The sequence below is a fragment of the Pagrus pagrus genome (genome assembly GCF_965226575.1).
Source record: "Pagrus pagrus genome assembly, chromosome: 10".
NCBI classification, from domain to species: Eukaryota; Metazoa; Chordata; class Actinopteri; order Spariformes; family Sparidae; genus Pagrus; species Pagrus pagrus.
Window position 1 is genome coordinate 32,581,985 of NC_140194.1, and position 20,575 is coordinate 32,602,559.

Sequence of the window (20,575 nt, forward strand, 5' to 3'; positions counted from 1 at the left end):
TCCAGCGCTGTTCTGTGATTCTGTGCGTGGAAAACTTGAGACTGAACTACAACTCACGTTATTTTCTACATTTGGTAAATGCCAACAGACAGCAGTGTTTATGAACCGCAGCTCGGGAAGATAATCATGTTGCGTGTGTACGCACATTCACATGTACGAACGAATGTCTCTTTCTTCAGAAGCAACCTCAACCATACAGACTATGAGCAATATATGAAAATAAATATATGAATGAATAAAAAAATCAAGAAAGAAATAGACATAACATGTCATCTGAACATGGCAACAAAGAGAGACAGATGGCTGAAAAGAGTTTAAAGGGGCAAAGAGGTCAGTACATATATGTGTGGGTGTATATGTGCTTGTGTTAAGAGAAATAGATGACAATTAACACCCAGTATTACTGCAATCTTTTGGCAGTACTGTTTTTGGTTATGGATGTGCCAATGAAGCTACTTTAATTCAAAGAAAACTCAAAAGAGATCGCCTAACCTCAACCACTAACCTCACACAAATAAAAGCTCTAAAATAATAATAATAATGAACTGACAAATAAAAAATATCAACTGGGCAAAAGACAGACAGCTAAAAGTAACGTTACATGAAATATGATTACATGTCACCAATTAGTCAGGATCAGGTCACGATGGATTATTATCATGGTACTGACTTATATGGTTAAATGACAGATGGTTTCCAACGTGGAAGTGAACACACATGTATGTATTATGCAATTCATGATGAAACATCGCAGCATTATTAACTAAATAGCCTAAAAGTCACCTGACATAAGACATTTTCATAAATAGGTTTATTTGGCCATTTCACTGATATTATTAGCACATTTTGTCCTATCACAGATATATTGGTACCGGCATATATGTTGCCTGATATAAACAGATATGAAAACTTTCTTCATAGAGATTAGTATTGGTCGGGCTCTAGATATTTTTTTTAGCATTCTTAACATTCTTGTTTTTCAGACAGAAGTGTGTGTCTTGCGCATTTGGCACAAGAAGACAGCGCTGAGCTGAGCACTGCTGATACCTGAGTTTCTGCGAATCCAGGCGAAGAAGGAAAAAAAAGAAGATGCCAGCGTTTGAATGACAATGAAGGAATGAATGAACGACACAGAGGTGCCAAGTGAATTGGAAAAGAAATCCTGCTTCAATGCAAAGGAAGCTTCAGAGACGCTGTTGGTATGTGTAAAGACGCGTCTTTTTATGTTTATCCTGCACAGCTGATTTGGGTTGAAACGTGCTGAGACTATAATAGTTGATCATTAATGATAGGTGCGGCTGTGTGAGACGCCGCACAGTCAATTGTTTGGACTTCAAGTTTAATTAATGAATGATTACTCAATCGAATACTTGATTATGTAAACGATTGATAATGAAAAGAGTGTAAAAATCTTTTGTTTAAAGTTAAAGTTGTCTATTTTTTTTGCTTATACATTTATAATCAATTTTGTCAGTGGATTTTGTGTGGCAATTAACTATTAACAATAAACTAACTAATTTATTATGATTGTGTAGGCCCATGATCGGTGTAATTAGACTGAGTTTGAGAATGTATTGTGTTAATCATTCATTCAATTTACTTGATTATTAATTAAAATTGTGATTATCATTCATGAAATGTGATTCACCATACTAATTTAGTAACCTTGTGTATCTGTTTCTTTATGATTTGTGTTGAAGGTTATCAACCTGAACCTGAAAACTGACCACTGAAAACCTAAACCTGAAAACTTAAATAAATGCAGAAAAGAAGATTTGAAAAAAGGAACTGAGTTGTCCACTGCGTCCTCTGTTGTGATCTAGGCCTCTTTTCAAGTTTGGGCAGATATTGAGGCAGAAGAAATCAGATAACTTGACACTTGTAGTTTCCTTATCTACTCCAGTGATGACAATAAAAAAAAGTTTAATATAACCCCTTTCTTTACAATGACTTATCATCATTTTTCAGGATGGACGGTCAATGCTGCTGTACTCCTTCTACCTTCCGTCTTCAAAGGTACAAGGTTAATTTATTTGTCAAGGTTAAAAAAACAAAGTAATGTTAGAGTCCTTGAGTCATGCTACATCTATTTTATGGTGTGTTGAGTGTTGTTGTTGAGGATGAGTTCAGAAGTCTCACAGCCTGAAGAATGAAGCTGCTTTGTAGTCTGGTGGTATGGCAGCAGATACTTCTGCATCTTTTGCAAGGTGGCAGAAGGATAAACAGACTGTGGCTGGAGTGGGTGTTGTCTTTTAGTATCTTTGGGCTCTGTGCAGATATCTCACTTCACTGATGTCACTGATGCTCTGTAGATGGTACCAGTAATGTTCTGGGCGATTTAAAATGGATGACCTGCTCTACTTCCTGAGCTACAGCCGCCCCATACCTGTGCATCTTCATAGCTCCACTGGCAAGCCTCCTCTCTCCTCTAGATACATTTAAGGAATTGGGACATCCTTCAATATCCTTCCGTGAAGGCACAGAGTAGCAAAATAAGAAGAGTCTGCAATTTCAATCGAAAACATTTTCTTTAACCTGTGCTTGCCTCAAGCAATCTACAGGAGAAATTGAAATGTTGCAAAGAGTTCAGTGGATAGAATAGTCTGTGCTGCTTGGCTCAAACTTCTCTCCCCTGAGACAATCCATTCCACTCTACCAGGCACTTATACATCTAAAACCCAGTTGAGCTATTTTGTCTTTGTGAACAGTGAAATAAATGCCTTGTCCACACGCACACAGGTATTTGTTAAAACAAAGCTTTTTCTATGCATTTTGCCCTTTTGTACACACATAAATGGCGTTTCAGGTCACTGACATTTGAGTTTATAAAGTGACAGAAAGGATTTTACATTGTTTAATGTTATATTTAGAAAGACACACAAACATTGATAATGCAATGAAGAAAAAGAGACAAACACAGATGCTTCAACAAAATTTCAACAAGGTTTCCCTGCCTTGTTCATAGTATTTTTTTTGGTACAATCTGCTTCTCGTTTACAATGGCACGTGCATGCCCAGTGTATGTAAATGGGCATGAGATATGTGTTTCCAGGTGTGTTATATGGTTGGAGACTATTCCTGAGACGGTACTAAACTGCTCGTCGGGTTAGAGATTTTTTCCCCCAAAACTCAGTTTCCAAAAATATCCATGCGCATGTGGTCTAGGCTAGTCTCTGGGTGTTTTCTACAAATCCAATGTACAATCCACCAATCACTGGATGGAATTATGTGAGTTGATCGTATGCATTGTCCAGGAGAGACCAAAGGCAAACTATCCACACACAAATCCTCAAAACTATCAAATTCATCTGAGGATAGGAATGCAGAAATAAGTTTTAGATTTAGATTTCTCAGAGTTGTCCCAAAGTATCTGACTTCTGTCAGACATTTATATAGTTTGTGGTGACAATGACCTGCCAAGTGATCAAATATTAAGCTCAAAGTTTGCTGAAGAAAAATATACCTTAAATTTGGCAAATAAGCAACCACAGCTGTTCTATTCACAAATGAGTAAAACTAAAATAAATTTGTAAAATAATTTTAGACTGCACACTATAAATAGTTTGAAATAAAGCGACCACACAAAGCTGATCTAAAGTCAAAGGCGCAGTGTCATGATCCTGGTTTTGTTGTTCTAATTTCCTGGGGTTTTTTTAAACTGTGACCTCGTGTGTTGCTTTTCAGTTCCTCCCACTGTGTGATTTTCCTCCTTCCAGTGTTTTTTCGTTCCTTTCCTCACCTGTCCCCTCATTAGTGTCTGTGTGTGTGTGTGTGTGTGTGTGTGTGTGTGTAGTCTTTGTGCTCCCTCTTGTCTTTGTCAGATTGTCCCGTTGTTTCACAGTGCTTCACCTGTGCCTGTTTCCTCCACTGTCTCCCCTTTCCTCTCAATGGTATTTTTTCTGTTTTTTTGTTCCTAGCATTATTTTTCTGCTTTATTCCTCGTGTTTCCCTCAGTTGTACTTTTCTTAGTTGGTACTTTGTCTTAGCTTTTTGTTGCTACTTTGCATTTTTGTATTTCATGATTTTGGCTTTTCATTAAAATCTTATCTTTAGTTCCTTATCCTGCCTGTCTCCCTAGTGTTTGTGCATTTGGGTCCTCACCTTCTCTCAAAATTGTGATATGCGGTGTGTTTACTGCTATTTAAAGAGCACATTATTCAGACAGTAAGATGCGCCTACACAGCAGGTCACTATGGGCACAACACGCGTACATTCTGATTTTATACTGGTTGCTTTCAGGCTTTTAAAATGTTTCCATGTGCAGTAATAAGCACATTAAGCACATTGTGCTACATTGATTTGTATGAAATGTGCTATAGAAATAAAGTTTGATTGATTGATTGATTGATTGATTGATTGATAATATCACTGCAGCAAATATCGCTGCACATTTAAGTATCAAAACTAAAGGCTTAAGAGGAAACTCTCCAGAGAAAAACTAAACTAAACTTGTAGCTTCTGTAATAAACATTTTTAGAAGGGATCTCAGGATTTATCAGGAGGACAGTTGCTTCACTCAAAACTATTTTACTGTATGAATCTGAACTGTGTGTGACCTTTTGATGTATAGAAGAACACAGAACATTAATTGGCATTCTAAAGTAGAGATACACATATTGTTTCTGGTGCTGGAGGATCGCTGCAGGTAATGTCATTAATATTTTCCTCATTTAAAAAACGTATTTCATCCATCTGCATCCTACCCGCTATTGATCAGAATGATAACAGAATAATTTCATGGCCGCCTGATCCACAGACTGAGATCCACGCACACAGAGGGACGTGCAGCAGCACTCCTCCTCGAACAGGTCCCTGCGCACCTGGCTCTTAGGGAGTGAGAGTGAACACCCTGGTTGGTTTTATTTATGTTACGCCCAAAACACACCCATGACTAATTCAGAGTCTACAACCTCTATCTTTGCGCCCATATTATCCGCCTATATAATCTGAGCCCATTAGGCTTTCCGCCGATCTGATCGGCTATATCGGATCGGCCGATATTTTGCATTTTATGCAATTTGTGAGAGAAGAAACGGAGCGTGGAAAAAGAAAAACAAACACCGAAACGGATGCTAAAGCAAACTACTTTAGACAGTACCAGTCCGTATAGCCGTGACAGTGAGAAGGCAAGGGGTGGCACAAGGAAACTTACGGAGTTTATCGTGCTGGCCGACCTGCCAATTAATATTGTCGAGAACCCCGCATTACAACGTTTGCTGGCATACTTTGATCCACGCAGTAAGTTCCCAGTGAGCAAAGAGTGGTCTAGATCACATCTTTTAGACATCATTTATGGACATCCAAGACGTCTAAAAGACGTCCTCTGGGGAGCCAGAATGAAAGTTTTTTATACGTCTTTTCTGGACATTGTATAGACGTTTATATATTGTTTATCGACTAATTCTGGCTGTCAGTGGACGTCCAGATCATAGCCAGTATGAACGTCTATTCTCAACTAACTCTGGATGTCAGTGGATGTCTAGATTATGGCCTGACTGGACGTCTTTTCTCAACGTCATTTATCGACTAATTCTGGCTGTCAATGGACGTCCAGATCATGGCCTGGCCATGTCAATAGTCAGGCCATAATCTAGATATCCACTGACATCCAGAATTAGTTGAGAATAGACGTTCATACTGGCTATGATCTGGACGTCCATTGACAGCCAGAATTAGTCACAGTTTACAATAAAGAAAAGTTCCTGCACTAATTTTTGACAATAAAAGTATTCTAAAACTGTAAAATGTTCTGCCTTCAATTCATATTGTTGTCACAAGTGTTTGAACTACATTTAAGGGATTTCACAAACACATAGTATTGGGACAGGGACTTCTCAAATGGCCTTGAAGGTTGTTTAAAACAGGATTTTTTTGTTGAAATACATAAGCCTCTGTCTGTCATTACTTCCTCATTCTTTGATTATAAAATGACATGACAAAATCCCATTCATTTCTCCATAGTCAGATTTTAACCACATATCTCTGAAATCATTTAACTCAATTCTGAAAGTAAATTTTTATTATTTAATAATGCATTGGGTTAGAGGGTTTGTTGTATAATTTACAGCAATAGTTTCCTCAGAATCTCTTCCATATCCAAGCAAAATTATTGTAACTGAAATATCCATTATTAAATCAATCCTGAATCAAATTGATATGAAATCTAATCGAATCTGAACCTTTGTAAATCAGAATCAAATCTTTTGGGGGAATTAGTGGCAATGCCCAGCTGGATTTTGATAAGAGAGTCTGTGATTAAATTGACAAGCAAAAAAGAGAATAAGAGACTGAAAGACAGCACGACCGACAGAACGACATCTTTAATAGTAGCTTATGTTAGACAATATGTCAGTCAAATAAGTGACTATCTATGTGTGAGGGTGTGTGTGCGGCTATTGATGAAGTCACTCCCTTCAACCACTAAAAACTTTGCCCTCAGATCTAGTGCTGAAGGAGACAATCTGATTTTTTTTTCATTTCATAATATTTCATTTCATAATATAATATAAATCTTTAGTTCTTGTTTTACAGGCCCTAATAACTAAACTGTGTCCCTTTCGGAAGAGAACCAAAACTGGTCAGCCCTGTTACCACTTCCAGTTTCAGTATGTGACAAGGCTTTATCATAGCTTAGCTGTAAAAAATATTTTCCAGCAACTAGTTCAGCACATCACTTCTCTACAAAGCAACAGCCATCTAGTAGTAGCAACTTGTACTATTGTACTAATACTGTAGTTAATGGCAATGTCATCACATTTGTAATTTTTTGCCATGGCTGGCAGGTAGTAATGCAGATTGCCTCTTGAGAGCCATATTAATTTATTTGTTCATTTGTTTACTTTAATATTTTTGTCCAGCTATTGCAAATATTCTGCAGGACAGGGAAGAGCTAACACTGCAATCTCTCCTCGCTCATAAACAGTAGTGGAAAAGTAATTGAAATGTTTGCTGAAAAGTTCATGTGGGTCTGTTTATTGCGAAGAATGCGTGCTTCCACAGTGGTACATGATAAATGCATTAAAATGATGTAAAAAGTACAGTATATTAGTGTCATAGGTACTCAAAACTCTATTGCTTCACAAGAGGGAAATCAAGAAAACATGGACTCGATGCCTTTGTCGAGTCTGATTGAGACTCCAACTGCTAACTGAGCAGGTTAAAATAAAGATTCCCCATACTGACTTCAAATAAAATATTTTGCCTATAGCGATTTAAGTGCATAATTTTATGTTAAAATTGTTATCACAATCAAACAAGTTATCCACGTTTTGAATGTAATGAATGTAACTTACAAGCTTTATGAAGTTACAGCTGTCATCACCTATTTCCTCCACTAGTGGAAGATGAGCCCCCTCCCAAAAAAGCAGTAGCTACTCAATACATTACATACATTACATTACATTACATACGTACATTTAGTTGCATAGTAAATATAGTCTATTAAGACCCTCTGTAGCCTAGTGTAGTGTCAACAACAATTGGCTACGATACTAACGGTAGCTTAATACTGTACAGTATTACAGGAACACAGTCTAGCGGGACAAGTATTCTAATTGGATGAAACTGAAGAGATAGACCAAGTGACAATGAAACACAGCAGGAAGAGGAAGAGACCACAGAGGCTGAGGAGCATAATCAGTGTTTTGACACGGAGGGATATAATACCGGGAAAAATGCGGAATGAAACGGTGCTGTGGACGACAGCAGGTTCGGCTCTGGCAGCCTGCTTGTGGTGTTTAGTCGGCGCACCCCGCTCGCCTGTCATTTACACATAATATTTTGCCAGTGTCGAACGGTAAAGCGATTTGTTTGTATGTTAGAGAGTGAAAGAAAGAGACATGGCTCAACGACTTCACAAGGTCGATATTGTCAGTGCACCGGCGGAACGACAGTATCAACCAGACTCCGTGTTTTCCCTTTATCACTAAACGGCTTAACATCCCATTTAGTTTACTACTCACTTTGCTTTTCACCTCCACCACGTTGTCGGTGTGTTTTAACGGCGTCCGCTGCTGCTGTTGCTGCTGCTGCTGCTGCTGTCTTGACATTCTGCTCCCCGGTTGGCTGGCTGGCTGAGGCACTGCGGATAAAACCATCCACCGGAATTATGGTTGTTGTTTTCCTCCTCTGTGCCGGGAGAAAGAAAAATTATTCAAAACAAAGCAGGCGAGCTGGTCCTTTCAACTGTCCGTTGTTCTCTGTTTTTCAACGACACTCGGTCTCACTCCTGTGTTTGTGTCTCGTGCCGTCCTGTGTCAGCGCGCACTGTTATCATTCTCTTACGACACTGACAAAAAAAAAGCGCTCGCGGCAGGTGGAGTCCGGTAAATCCAGTATGGGACTGGAGCTTCGAGTGTAACTCGTCCTGCTTCTCCTCCTCCAACCTGACGAGACTGGAGAACACAACAGAGGGGGCGTGACATGACGCTTAACAGTAACGCCATAACTGGACTATTACTATACTTAACATTTGACACTAGCCTACTATTCCCACACTGCTATGGTAGTGTTGTGGTTCCCCACTGTTGTGCTATTTGCATTAGTAGCCTAAATACGATTGCTGCTACATACCCACTAACCCAGCCTACTAGTTATATTACATCTCCATTGCTACTGCCAATACTGCTTCCAGCAGGAACCCACCCATTTAGGGTACAAAATAATGTACGAATAAACAGTGTCAGTGCATACAGTAGCAGTACTGGGTAAGTTACTTCCAAAATGTAGTGTATCTCATGTTACTTGTTACTTTCATTTTAAAGTGGATTACAAATCCAGTTCTGGCAATGCTGTATAGCCTAATCAAGTGGCAAACTCGGGGCAGAAAAATGAAGCCAATGCAGAAGTGCCAAAAAGTGCTGTTCTTAGAATGGCCACTTGAGGCTCGCTCCAAAAGTGAGTGAATCCCCATATGAGCCCATGTTAAAATGCCCAACAGAAATAAACAGCCTTTTTCAAAAAACTTGTTTTTATACCTAATTTCCCCCTTAATGACAATTGTATGAGGGGTAAATTGTTGTCTAACTCACTCATTTAAATCATATTATGGCTTTAAGCTATATAATGAAGGGTTGGCCACTTTGAGTGACAGCGAGCTGTCTGCTCGTCTTCACCTCAGCTAACCGTTGTCTTTGTAAATTATAATTGTGTACTTCTAAACAGAAAATAGGAAAGACCGCAACCAGGAAGTGAAGTGCTGCAGTTTGTTTACGGAAGAGGCGTGCGGTCGGAGTTCTGGTAAAATGAAGTGTAATTATCCAAGCGGGTCTACTAAGAGGAAAAGGCGAGAAGAAACTTAAAAGAAAAACGCCACACTACTAAAGTTAACACGTTTTTTTACTGTGCAACAACCGGTTGACACAAATAATAACGTTAATGTCGAGGAACACGTCGTTGCAGCCTGAGTTAGCCCTATGTTTTGGCGAAAATGAGGAGCTACAATTAGCTGTTCCCGAGTCCAATAGTGCAGACAACCCAGTAGAGTTGGTGGAGGAGCTACCAATGACTGATGAAGACGAAGATGTGGTGGTGAGTAGGCCAAATAGCCTCCCTTCTTCTGACCACGACACACACACACACACACACTCTCCCTGTCTCTCTCTCTCTATCTTTCTCCCACTAACTCACTAACTCACTCACACACACACACACACACACACGTAACCGGGTCAACCTGTGTGTTGAATCAAATGTGTATATAATTACACAAAATCTGTTACTGCCTGACAAGAAAATGCCTCTAAATCCTGTATGTGTAGACTGTGTGTGTCGCTCGGAGCTCCTCCTCTTTGATTTCTTCTTCTGTGGTCCCCACTATAAATGTTTTCTGGGTTCCCCACCTCTGCCCTTTTGTACAATTCTCCTGTGGGAGAGGTGGGCAGCGCCGTCGTATAGGGGGGAAAGGTGATGACAATTCTAAGGGCTCACAGCCCACTAGGGCCCACACACAGCCCCCAGTAGCCTCTATGACAAAATTATTATGCATACACTGAACTAATATATATTCATACAAATGAATCCAAATTAAAACAAAGCCACAAGTTATACAATATTCTAATTTTAATAATTTCAATAACCCCCTTGGCCCCTTCTTAAAAAATGGTTTGGTCCACACCGCGGTTCGTTCTTCCTCATCGGAATTAAGTGAGCGCGAGCGAACTCCAGCAGGGTTAGGATGGCCCCCAAACAGCACAAGTCCGGACACCAGAAAAGAGTTGAGAAGGAGGCCAGGAGTAGGAGCAGCAGAGCAGGGCCCAGGACATCAAAAACTTGTTTTCTAAGAATGGTGAGAGTAAAACTACCAAGGGCGGCTGAAACAATTAGCCTACTTGTTCATTCATTTAATGTCTGTAACCTTAACTTTAACTGCCTTTGACGGTAGTAGCTATAACTGAACGTTACTAATTTAGGAGCTACAGTGACTGTGTGTTTTCACGCATATCACTGTTGGACAGTGCTCCAGTATGCGCCCACTCAGAGGCTGCATTGAATTGTATTATGACGCATTCAAGTTCTACTCAGTAATTATGAGCATCAGACGTAGGTCAGTTACGTTATCATGATGTGTTCAATGTGGTCTTGTAAAATGTGTTATTAGTGGGACATTTGAATAGCCTAAATACAAAAAAGTTAAATGTTCAAAGATTTGTTGTTGTTGTTTGTTTTCATAGCAATATAAAATAAAAGACACCATAATAGCTGACAACAACAAAGTAAAAAAGACTATTTAGAGTTTTGGACAGTTTGCACAGACTTTTGAATGGTTTAAAAATATTTTCTGCCTGGGAAAATGAAGCTGTCCGCCTAGAGCTACGGTACTTAGAAGCCCATATAGATTTTGTCCAAGAATAGGTTAGTTCTGCATCAGTTTTTCCATGAAACATAACATTTAATGTTTACAATATATATAATGGAACAATAAACCTTTATGCTCTGCTGCTCCAGAATCAGCAGTGGCTGCTTCATCTGAGTTTCTTGAGCCAGGACACTTTGTTTTTTTGCATATCAGTGCTTGATTGTTAAATACAATAAAATACCCACTACCTATTTGTTGAGTGGTTAATTGAAAATGTATTTGCAATCAGAGGTGTAATAACGTGTTTCAAATCAGTGAAATGAGAATAAGACAACTAATAATACATAATTTACATAATAATACTGACTTGTTAAGTCGTTAATCGTAAAAAAGGAAACAAATTGGGTGTATTACACCAGGCACCGTCAAGAACACTGAAAAACAAGAAAATCGAAGGTGCCAATGAATGGGGTAGAGGGGCCCACACCGATATTCTTTCAGGGGGCCCAGAATTCCTAGCAACTGCCCTGGAGGTGGGTGTCATTGTTTCATTCAGTTGATAATCATAAACCATCCTAATGTTTCTCTTTGTTTATCATATGCATTTCTGGTTTCAACATTATTGTTATGTCTGTTCCTACCTAACAATGTGTACATGCCTACAGAGTTGCATTTAAAAATAGTAGTTTTAACAGTTGAAAGCCGCTAGCTTGAAGTCATGACAAACCGAACTAACTTCCAGTTTGTCGATATCTTTATCTTTATTTTATTTTTATAGGAGCTGGAGTGGACAGTATTGTTTACATGGAGGTTCTGCTTGTTACTCGTTCTGTCAGGTATGTTTTGCTGAATATGTAGTTTATTCACGGTAAAATGTTTTTACTACGTACCGCCCTTTTGCACAATTCTCCTGTGGGAGAGGAGCTGGAGTGGACAGTATTATTTACATGGAGGTTCTGCTTGTTACTCGTTCTGTCAGAATAAACGGAGATCATCTCCAAAGAGGTCCCGGTGTCACAGCATCATTCAAACCAACACAACGCAGAAGCACACCGGTCACACACACACACAAATAATTCATCTTTGCAAACCCTAACTCTCTCCATCTCTATCCCCTTCCTCTCACACACCATACTACTACTGTAGTTGAGCATACATTGTTTTGTAATTTATTTGTAATACATTGCACAGTAATTTGTAGTTATTGTTATATTGTAATTTCATAATTGCAATCTCATTCACTCTCTCTTTTTCTTTCACTCACACACTCTCTCTCACACAGACACACACGCACACACACACACACACAGACACAAAAACATAATCTTTGCAAACCCTCACTTTATCCCCATCTCAATCCCTTCCTCTCATACACACTTTGTATACTACTGTTGTATGACTGTTTGCATACATTGTTTTGCAGTTGCTATTATATTGTAATTTTTAATTTTGTAACTCACACTTCACACACAGTCTCACGCGTGTCTGGTGAGATTTTTAGAAAAAATTAATATTTGGCATTTTGACATAGTACTGAGAGGTGTCTTTGGCGTGGCCCTTCCTACTTTTTTTGTGTTAAAAGAAATGACGTGGAGGGCCCCCTAGCTAAGTTCGCCTTGGGCCCCCAATTTGCTAAATCCGCCACTGGGGACAGACACCAGTGTTTCAATTTAACGAGTGATCCTGTTAGTGTTAAGCTTGATTTATGCTTCTGCGTCGCGGCGACGGCGTAGCTACGTCGTCGACGCAGACCCTGCGCCGTAGCCTGACGTGCGCCTCCAAAAAATCCTGACGAACGGCAAGGACTGGGATTGGTCCGCTCAGACCGTCATTCCGGCAGTTGCTTTTCCGGTCAACAGTATAACAACACCGCCAGTTACTTCTGCTGCCTGCATGCTTGTCTCCTATTGCTTGTGAACTCCATGCTTTGTGAGATCCCAGCAGGGCAGGAGGAGTATTGGTGTTGTGTAGCATGTAGCTTGTAGCCCCACACTGTGACCAGAATGCTACACAGCATATCTGCTCTGACCGCAACTGCAGTGCAAGAGAGCAGGAACCCCCCGAAACCAATCCCCCCCCCCCCCCCCCCGGCTTGGCGGTGAATTGAACGCGTTCCCTCGACGCAGAACTTCGAATGCTCAATGACGGCGTAGGGTCGACGACGTAGCTCCGCCGTCGCCGCGACGCAGAAGCATAAACTAGGCTTTAGTGTAGCTGCTGGAGTTCTGTAGGAAACAGCCATAGGCAGAACCCAGAGCTTCTGGAGGAACAAACAACTCCAGTTTATGTTTTAAACATTTGGGATCAAAAAGTGGAATCATCTTCACTCTCGCTTCTCAACAAGCCTACTGTGAAGTTGATTCTCTCTTATTTGATAAGAGAGAATATTTGCTAAATGGAGGGTAAATGTAATTATGTACATACGCAGATGTGATAGGAAAAGACATTGAAGGAAAACAGCGGACCCGTTGTCTCTGATGAGTGGCGACTTAGATTCAAAACTGAACACAAACACACAGATACAAACACCCTTGGTGTCTGCTGTTGCTTGCTAAATGAGAACACCCATTTCTAAAATGTAGAGTCTGACTCCACAGCCATTCTGACATGTCGTCAACATGACTCTTCTTCGATATTTATCTTGTGGCGCACTGGTGGACGTGACATGGTGTTGTTCGGGTGGTAACGCATTACTGGACTGTAACATTAAAGAAATCCTATTGGAAACAAATTATATTACTCTTTTACTGCTCAAAGTAATATATAACTGTTGTGTTACGTTTTTAACATGTTGCTCACAGCAGTAGTTGAACATCATCACGCAAACATGCCCTCCTCTCCAACCATACAATTTCTTATTGTATGCCAGACTGGCACGTATGGGTACTTTGCAAAACATCCCAGCTGTTCCTCTTTTTGGAGTATGGAAAATCAAAGATTCTTTAGATGTAATGTATTTAGATAACACTCTTGTAAAGTTTGCATGCATTCCTTTTCTTATTAAACAAGCCTTTCTGTAATAGACATGCCAAATAGTCATTTTGCGCCCTTGCATGAAACTGAGCATTCATGACACCCTGATAAATTATGGTCAGATATTCCTTTACATCTTTTTTGTAATAAAGTCAATTATACTGTAGCAATGTGTATAAGGAGTAAGATATACCTTTGTGATATTATAGTTGGACAAAATCTGTAGGCACCTGACATGACTCAGTCAATATGAGGAATTACACCTCTATAAAGGATGTCCTCCCACCTTTACCTCTCCCCTTTTCCTTATGTACTCCATGTCAGAGATACATGATGTCTTTGTGAGAAATTTCCGTGATCTAGCTAGCTCAAACTTATTGTTGAGAATGCTAACATACCATACTTGTACCATTAATTTTATTATTATTTTATTCTATTTGTCTAAACGCTCAAGTTAATGATCACAATTGACTGAAGGATTACGTTATTGAAGTCTGTTAGAATAAACGGAGTATTATCCAAAGATATGTTGGTGTGGTACTCTGAAATTATATCAGAATTTGAACTATATGAGGTGACCTATTGGAGAACCTGAAGTCTCGAGGAATATTAATTAGAGATGTGACATTTTCTTGATTATAAAATGCATGGTAATGCCCATGTGGAAGATTATGTAGCAATATCGAAAATATGCAGTTTTTTACATTGTAGACTGTTATAGTCTGAATACTGAAAGGACTTTCTAAATAAAAAGGGAGTTCAGATTGATCGGACTGCTTGTATTAAGAGAATTGTGTGGCCAGTGAAGATTCACACCTTGAGCCTCTGTAAGGTCCTCCCTTACCTTTGCAGCAGTATCCAAAGACCTGTTCCAGAAAAAAAAGCTACATTTAAAAATGTTTTAATTACAATAGCCAACCTTTACAAAACTACAAACAACCCTGCCATAAAATCTACCTGTATGAGGCTTACAATGCCCAGGTTTTGAGGATAATCAGTTTAAGTTTTTATGGAGTTCATAGTCATAGTGGTGAGTTGTACTGCATCAAAGATGTTTCTACTATTTTGTTCTCCTACATTATTTAAATGATAGAGTGGACTTACCTGTTTGCTTTTGAACTTGCACAGCTAATGCTAGATATGAGTAGTTAAGTTACACCACCTATTGGAAAAGGGGGGGGGCAATACGTTTGATATTTATCGGGATGGACCCGATGAGTCTGGAGCGGTTTGGGAGGTTTAAGGATCTGTCCATCCCTCTCAATATCAGATAATCTGGGCCAACCTTCGGGACCGACCAAGTTCTGTGTGTGTGTGTGTGTGTGTGTGTGTGTGTGTGTGTGTGTGTGTGTGTGTGTGTGTGTGTGTGTGTGTGTGTGCGTGTGTGTGTGTGTGTGTGTGTGCGTTACTTTGGCAATACAAGCAACCCACTGCACCTACATACAGTTGTTACCCCTCAGTTGTGGAGTTCAGTCATGAAGATAATAGAAACTAAACATACTCAAACACACAACAATGACAAAAAATGGAATAAATTCGTATGGACCCGTCACAATATATAAGGCAGCAAAACTGCTTTATGCCATCCATTTTCTTTCATCACAAGTGACAAGTTTGCTCACTGATCTTTCCTTCATGGATTGAGGAAGTTTCTGCTTCAAGTGCCTCTGACAGTACCACACATAGAGTGGTGTTGAGTAGCCACCATCGTGAGTGGACTACTGAGCGCTTCCCCATGGCAGATGGAATCGCTGCTCCAGCTGAAGGTATACCATCATCAATCTTGTGTAATTTCATGTCAAAAACACAGGAAATTCCTGCATTTCCCCTCTCAGGGGAGAGACTACATGTCCCTACAACTTTCAGGCATGAGGGTCTTCTTTTATCTTGACAATTTTATACTAACTGCTGTTAACTAGCAGTATTATTCAGTATAATTTTCTTGATAAAATTACATATTGTTAAATAATTAAATGTTAGGTCGTGACACAATGGTACCAGCCCAACTGTGGACCCATCACCTGCAGGGGAGAGAAATGGGGTCGGGTGCAGTGTGTGAAGGGCAAGGGTGGGGACCTAGGTGTCCTGACACCTGGCTTCGAAGACTAGCCCTTGGTACGTGGAATGTCACCTCTCTGGCGTGGAGCTGGAGCTGGTGCGGGAGGGAGAGAGGTACCAGCTAGATATAGTTGGGCTCACCTCCACGCACAGTACCAGTTCTGCAACCAAACTGGCTGGACTCTCTGCTTTTCTGTAGTTGCCCAGGGTGAGAGGTGCCGGGCGGGTGTGGGGATACTCACAAGCCACCAGCCGAGCGCCGCAGTGTGGAGTTCACCCCGAAGAACGAGAGGGTTGCCTCTGTGGGAAAGGAAAGCAGGGTTTAGCCAAGGCTGTGCTCAGCAGGGAAGGAGAACTGCTTACCCAGACTGGGGATATTGTCAGGTGGTGGAAAGAGCACTTTGAGGAGCTCCTGAATCCAGCTAACACGTCCTCTGTCTGAGATGCTGAAGGCTCTGGACATTGTTGGGTTGTCAGTGTCGTGTGGAGGTCTGGAAGAGTACCTTTGGCCACAAGCTGTGGGTAGTGACCGAAAGAACAAGATTGTGGATAAAAGCATCTGAAAGGTGTTTCCTCTGTAGGGTGGCTGGACTAGCCTTAGAGATAGGGTGAGGATTTCATACTTCTGCAGGGTGATCAGAGTAGACACGCTGCTCCTTTGCGTCTAAAGGAGCCAGCTTAGGTGGTTTGGGCAACTTGTTAGGATGCCTCCTGGGCGCCTCCCCCTGGAGGTGCACAGGGTGCCACCAAATGGGATGAGAACCCAGGGCAGACCAAGAACTCGCTGGAGGAACTACATATCTCTGGCCTGAGAATGCCTTGAGCTCCCCCAGGAGCTGGAAAGCGTTGCTGGGGAGATGGATGTCTTGAATGCCCTTCTAGGCCTGCTGCCGCTGTGACAAAGCCCTGGATAAGAGGAAGAAAATGGGTAGATGGATGGACAATGATACCAAACCTGCCCACCTCACTGTGATAACAAGACCCCCAGGAAGCTGCACACATTCACAGCACACAGCTGTTGCTCCGCAAGAAATAGTTACGCCATGCAACTTCCCACAAATTTTTTTTTCTGTTTTTGCATTGATTAAACAATACAACATGACAAATGGTGAATTTTAGGCTAGCTAAAAGCTTGTTAACTGACTGGTTCCAAATCCCTGCTTCCAGCTAGTCAAACACTGTTCTAACTCCAGCTTTGTTCGTAACACACATACATGAGTTTGATATCCACCTTAACGTCTCACTCTAGACAGACTATTTACCCCAAATGTCGAACAATTCCTTTAAAGTGATATCCTCATTTGACTGAAGTATTAGGGTCAAGGTATTTAGCCCCTATGTCTGCATTATGCCGTGTCCACATAACATTGGTTTAGGGCCAATTTTATCTGATTCGCCCATCCCAGACAACTGGGGGAGAAATCTGGTCTGGGACCTCAGTTGGTACCAATGTTTGGCACAGATTATCTGGTAATGTGTGGGGTTTACAGATCAAGTCCTAAGTCTTCTGAACTGCTCGCCTCCATAATGTCAAACAAAAGTCTTGTAGTGTGTACATGTTTTTGAAAATTCTCCGTATGTGTATAGTGCAAACCCATTTCAAAATTGGTTGTTAGTTTATGTTAGTGGACTCATGTTTCATGTCATGTTACAATTTGCTCACACATATAAAAAGTTGATTAATACAGGCAAATTGTTACAATTTGTTTTCCCCCTTTTTCTTCTTCCTCCAGATTTATACCCTGTGCTAACCCGTCCTAATCATTTCAGTACCAGCCTGTACTGGGGCCTGTGTGCACATGTGAGTGTGAGTGCATTCTATGGCAGGACCCCTTTATGCTTATGCAAGAGGCTGTAATTACCTACAACATGTAAGCCTTCTAGATAAGGATGCATTCCAAAGAGGAGAGAGCAGAAAATGAAAAAGTTTTTGTTTTTTTATCGTGAACTGTTAACAGTTCTTTCAGGGCAGGGTCTTCTGTTGAACACCTCTTTCCCACTTCTCCCTCTCTTGTCCTCACCTCTTCTCCCCCTCTCCTCCTTACCTTAATACTCTTCCTCTCCTGCATCTCCTCTTTTGTTCTCTCTCTCCAATCCTCTTATGCCCTTGCCACCATCTTACAATCACCCCTCGTCCTCCTCCTCTTCTTCCAGTGATGGTAGAATGTAGGATTCAAGGATGGTTGGAAAAGGGAGCGCATGGATTGACAGTGTGATCTCAGCCAACCAGAACTTTGCTTATACTGTCTGTTTGTGTGAGTGTGAGTGTGAGTGTGTGTGCGTAGTGTACGTGTGTGCAACATAAGAAATGACAGTGACAATTCAGTTACAGCACTGAGTCACTTGTGTTTTACTGTGATGCTTCAAAATTTCTCTTAAAACAGCTGAAATCTAAAGGACACGTGAGGAATGTTTCTGCTTATTTGGACATTTGTAATATGCTTGATACAACTACAATTCGTTTAGATAAGCTCATCTTTTCATATATTTGGCATGTAAAATTGGTGGTGTCCCTTTAAAGGTGATGGGATACACGCACAATGCACACAGGGCAGAGCGGCGGAATAGGGGGATCAGTAGGGGCCAATATCTCAGTTTTTTTGCTGTGAAATTAGATTTTGGCCTTGTCGCATGTTAATCCAGTCCTGCCTGTGACACTGCAGTCTCTAGCATTGAATAATGATAGGACCAATAAACGGAAGACTCTGTTTTTCATGTTAACCATTAAGTGACACTAAAAAGAAAAAAGGAAAAAGAGTTTTCACTGCTCTCACTAACACAATTCAAACCCAAACACCATGCTAACTGCTAGAACCATTAAGTAGGTCTATACTTGATTTATGTGTGATGGCAGAGAGAGGTACTGACTCTACTAACCTGCAGCCATAACCAGGAAACTATGGAGAGAATTTTGTTCCTTTATTATTCAATCAAATAGAATAGATTTGAAACCAAAAAAGAGATTTGAGAGCAAAAGAGAGAAAGTGGCAATCAAATTTTTTTTTTTTGAGATCGAAACAGAACAGGTTGCAATTGAAAAAAAAATGAGAGAGCATATTTCTTCAACTTCAATCAAAACTCAAAACCATTTTGCTTATAAATCAGCCCTCTTTGCTTTCAAGTTAAAAACCTTTGCTTGCAGATCAGTCCTCTTTGGTTGCAAATTCTAAAGTTTTGCTTGCGAATTCAACTGCACTTGATGGGCCGGGCCTACGCTGGTGGATGAGAGAAGAGTTTCTATTGGCTGGTTTGACCTGGCTCCAGCGCCAGCTACGCCTTCCGCATTACACCCACTTCCCCCTTGTGCTGTGCTGCTTGGAGGTAAGTTGATAGCCTGTTGCTCTTGAAATGTTTCCCATAAGTAATGAATTGCGTTATATATCGTTGGCTACAGCCTGCCGTACATTCACAACAACAACAACAACAAGAAGTAATGAATTATAATGCCCTGCTGCTGCAAGCATTAGCAGCATCATGGTAGTCTCTGCTAGTCACGGCCTGAGCAGAGTAGCCTAATGAGTGAGTGAATTACAGGGAGGCGTATACAACGCAGGGCTGTGATTTAAACATTTAGTGTTGCATGGTACTCGCGGTGCCAAAACGTCACGGTTCCTACACAACAGTACTACCGTGGATTACTAAACAGAGAGAAGACTCCCCATTTTATTTTGTCTTTATTTTGTAAAGTGTTGGTGCAAGAACCTCGGCCTGGATCGTTTGCCTATGCCTGTAACATTAGTGCAGCAGAGACCTGGCATGGTGTGGTCAGTATTATCACGTGCCCCGGTAAAAAGTGTCTGCCGACGCCCCTGACCATCACCTTCCCCTTCACCAGCCCACGTTACAGTGGGCTGTTATAACTGACGTTCTCAACTACAACTCCCAGGTGTTTGAACTACAGAAGTCTGTTTACAATTATCTTAATGAATAATGCAACAAGGACGAAGCATGTACACTGCGTTGTTTGTTTATTCAGAACGGAATGGATCGCAAATGAATAAAGTAATGAAAAAACATACACAAATGCTTGATCAGCCCGAGGATAGTGGTGGGAAATAAGTCCGGGCTCGGGCTTGGGCAGAATCTAAACTCTACCTCCAAGCAGCACAGCACAAGGGAGAAGTGGGTGTAATGCGGAAGGCGTAGCTGGCGCTGGAGCAGGGTCAAACCAGCCAATAGAAACTCTTCTCTCATCCACCAGCGTAGGCCCCGCCCATCAAGTGCAGTTGAATTCGCAAGCAAAACTTTAGAATTTGCAACCAAAGAGGACTGATCTGCAAGCAAAGGTTTTTAACTTGAAAGCAAATAGGACTGGTTTATAAGCAAAATGGTTTTGAGTTTTGATTGAAGTTGAAGAAATATGCTCTCTCATATTTTTTTTTCAATTGCAACCTGTTCTGTTTCGATCTCAAAAAAAAAATTTGATTGCCACTTACTCTCTTTTGCTCTCAAATCTCTTTTTTGGTTTCAAATCTATTCTATTTGATTGAATAATAAAGGAAAAAAATTATCTCCATAGGAAACCAGCTAATACAGGCTTAATTAATTCAAACCTGCCTCCCAACTCAATTCCTCTGCTTTCCTTTTTCTTCCTCTGGGCACACGTGACTGAAAGATGAGATTGGGACAGAGAAAAATATGTATGTGAGCAGGAATGTCAGCTATGTAAACCAGTCAAGTTAGTGAGCCAACCTGTTTCTGTTTTTTTCTCTTTCCTTTATCATGCCTCATCTCTCTCTTTTCATGTTT

General features: G+C 40.7%; 1 protein-coding gene across 1 annotated transcript in view; it reads right to left on the bottom strand.

Annotated features, from left to right (window-relative positions):
• The window catches only part of pard6a (par-6 family cell polarity regulator alpha), a 50,492-nt gene extending 42,108 nt beyond the window's left edge, over positions 1-8,384 (bottom strand). Inside the window, exon 1 of the mRNA XM_084364747.1 lies at positions 7,962-8,384. Within this exon, the coding sequence (XP_084220873.1) occupies positions 7,962-8,096 (135 nt within the window). The 5' untranslated portion in view covers positions 8,097-8,384. The remainder of the gene's footprint in view (positions 1-7,961) is intronic.
• Between the last annotated feature and the right edge of the window lie 12,191 nt (positions 8,385-20,575).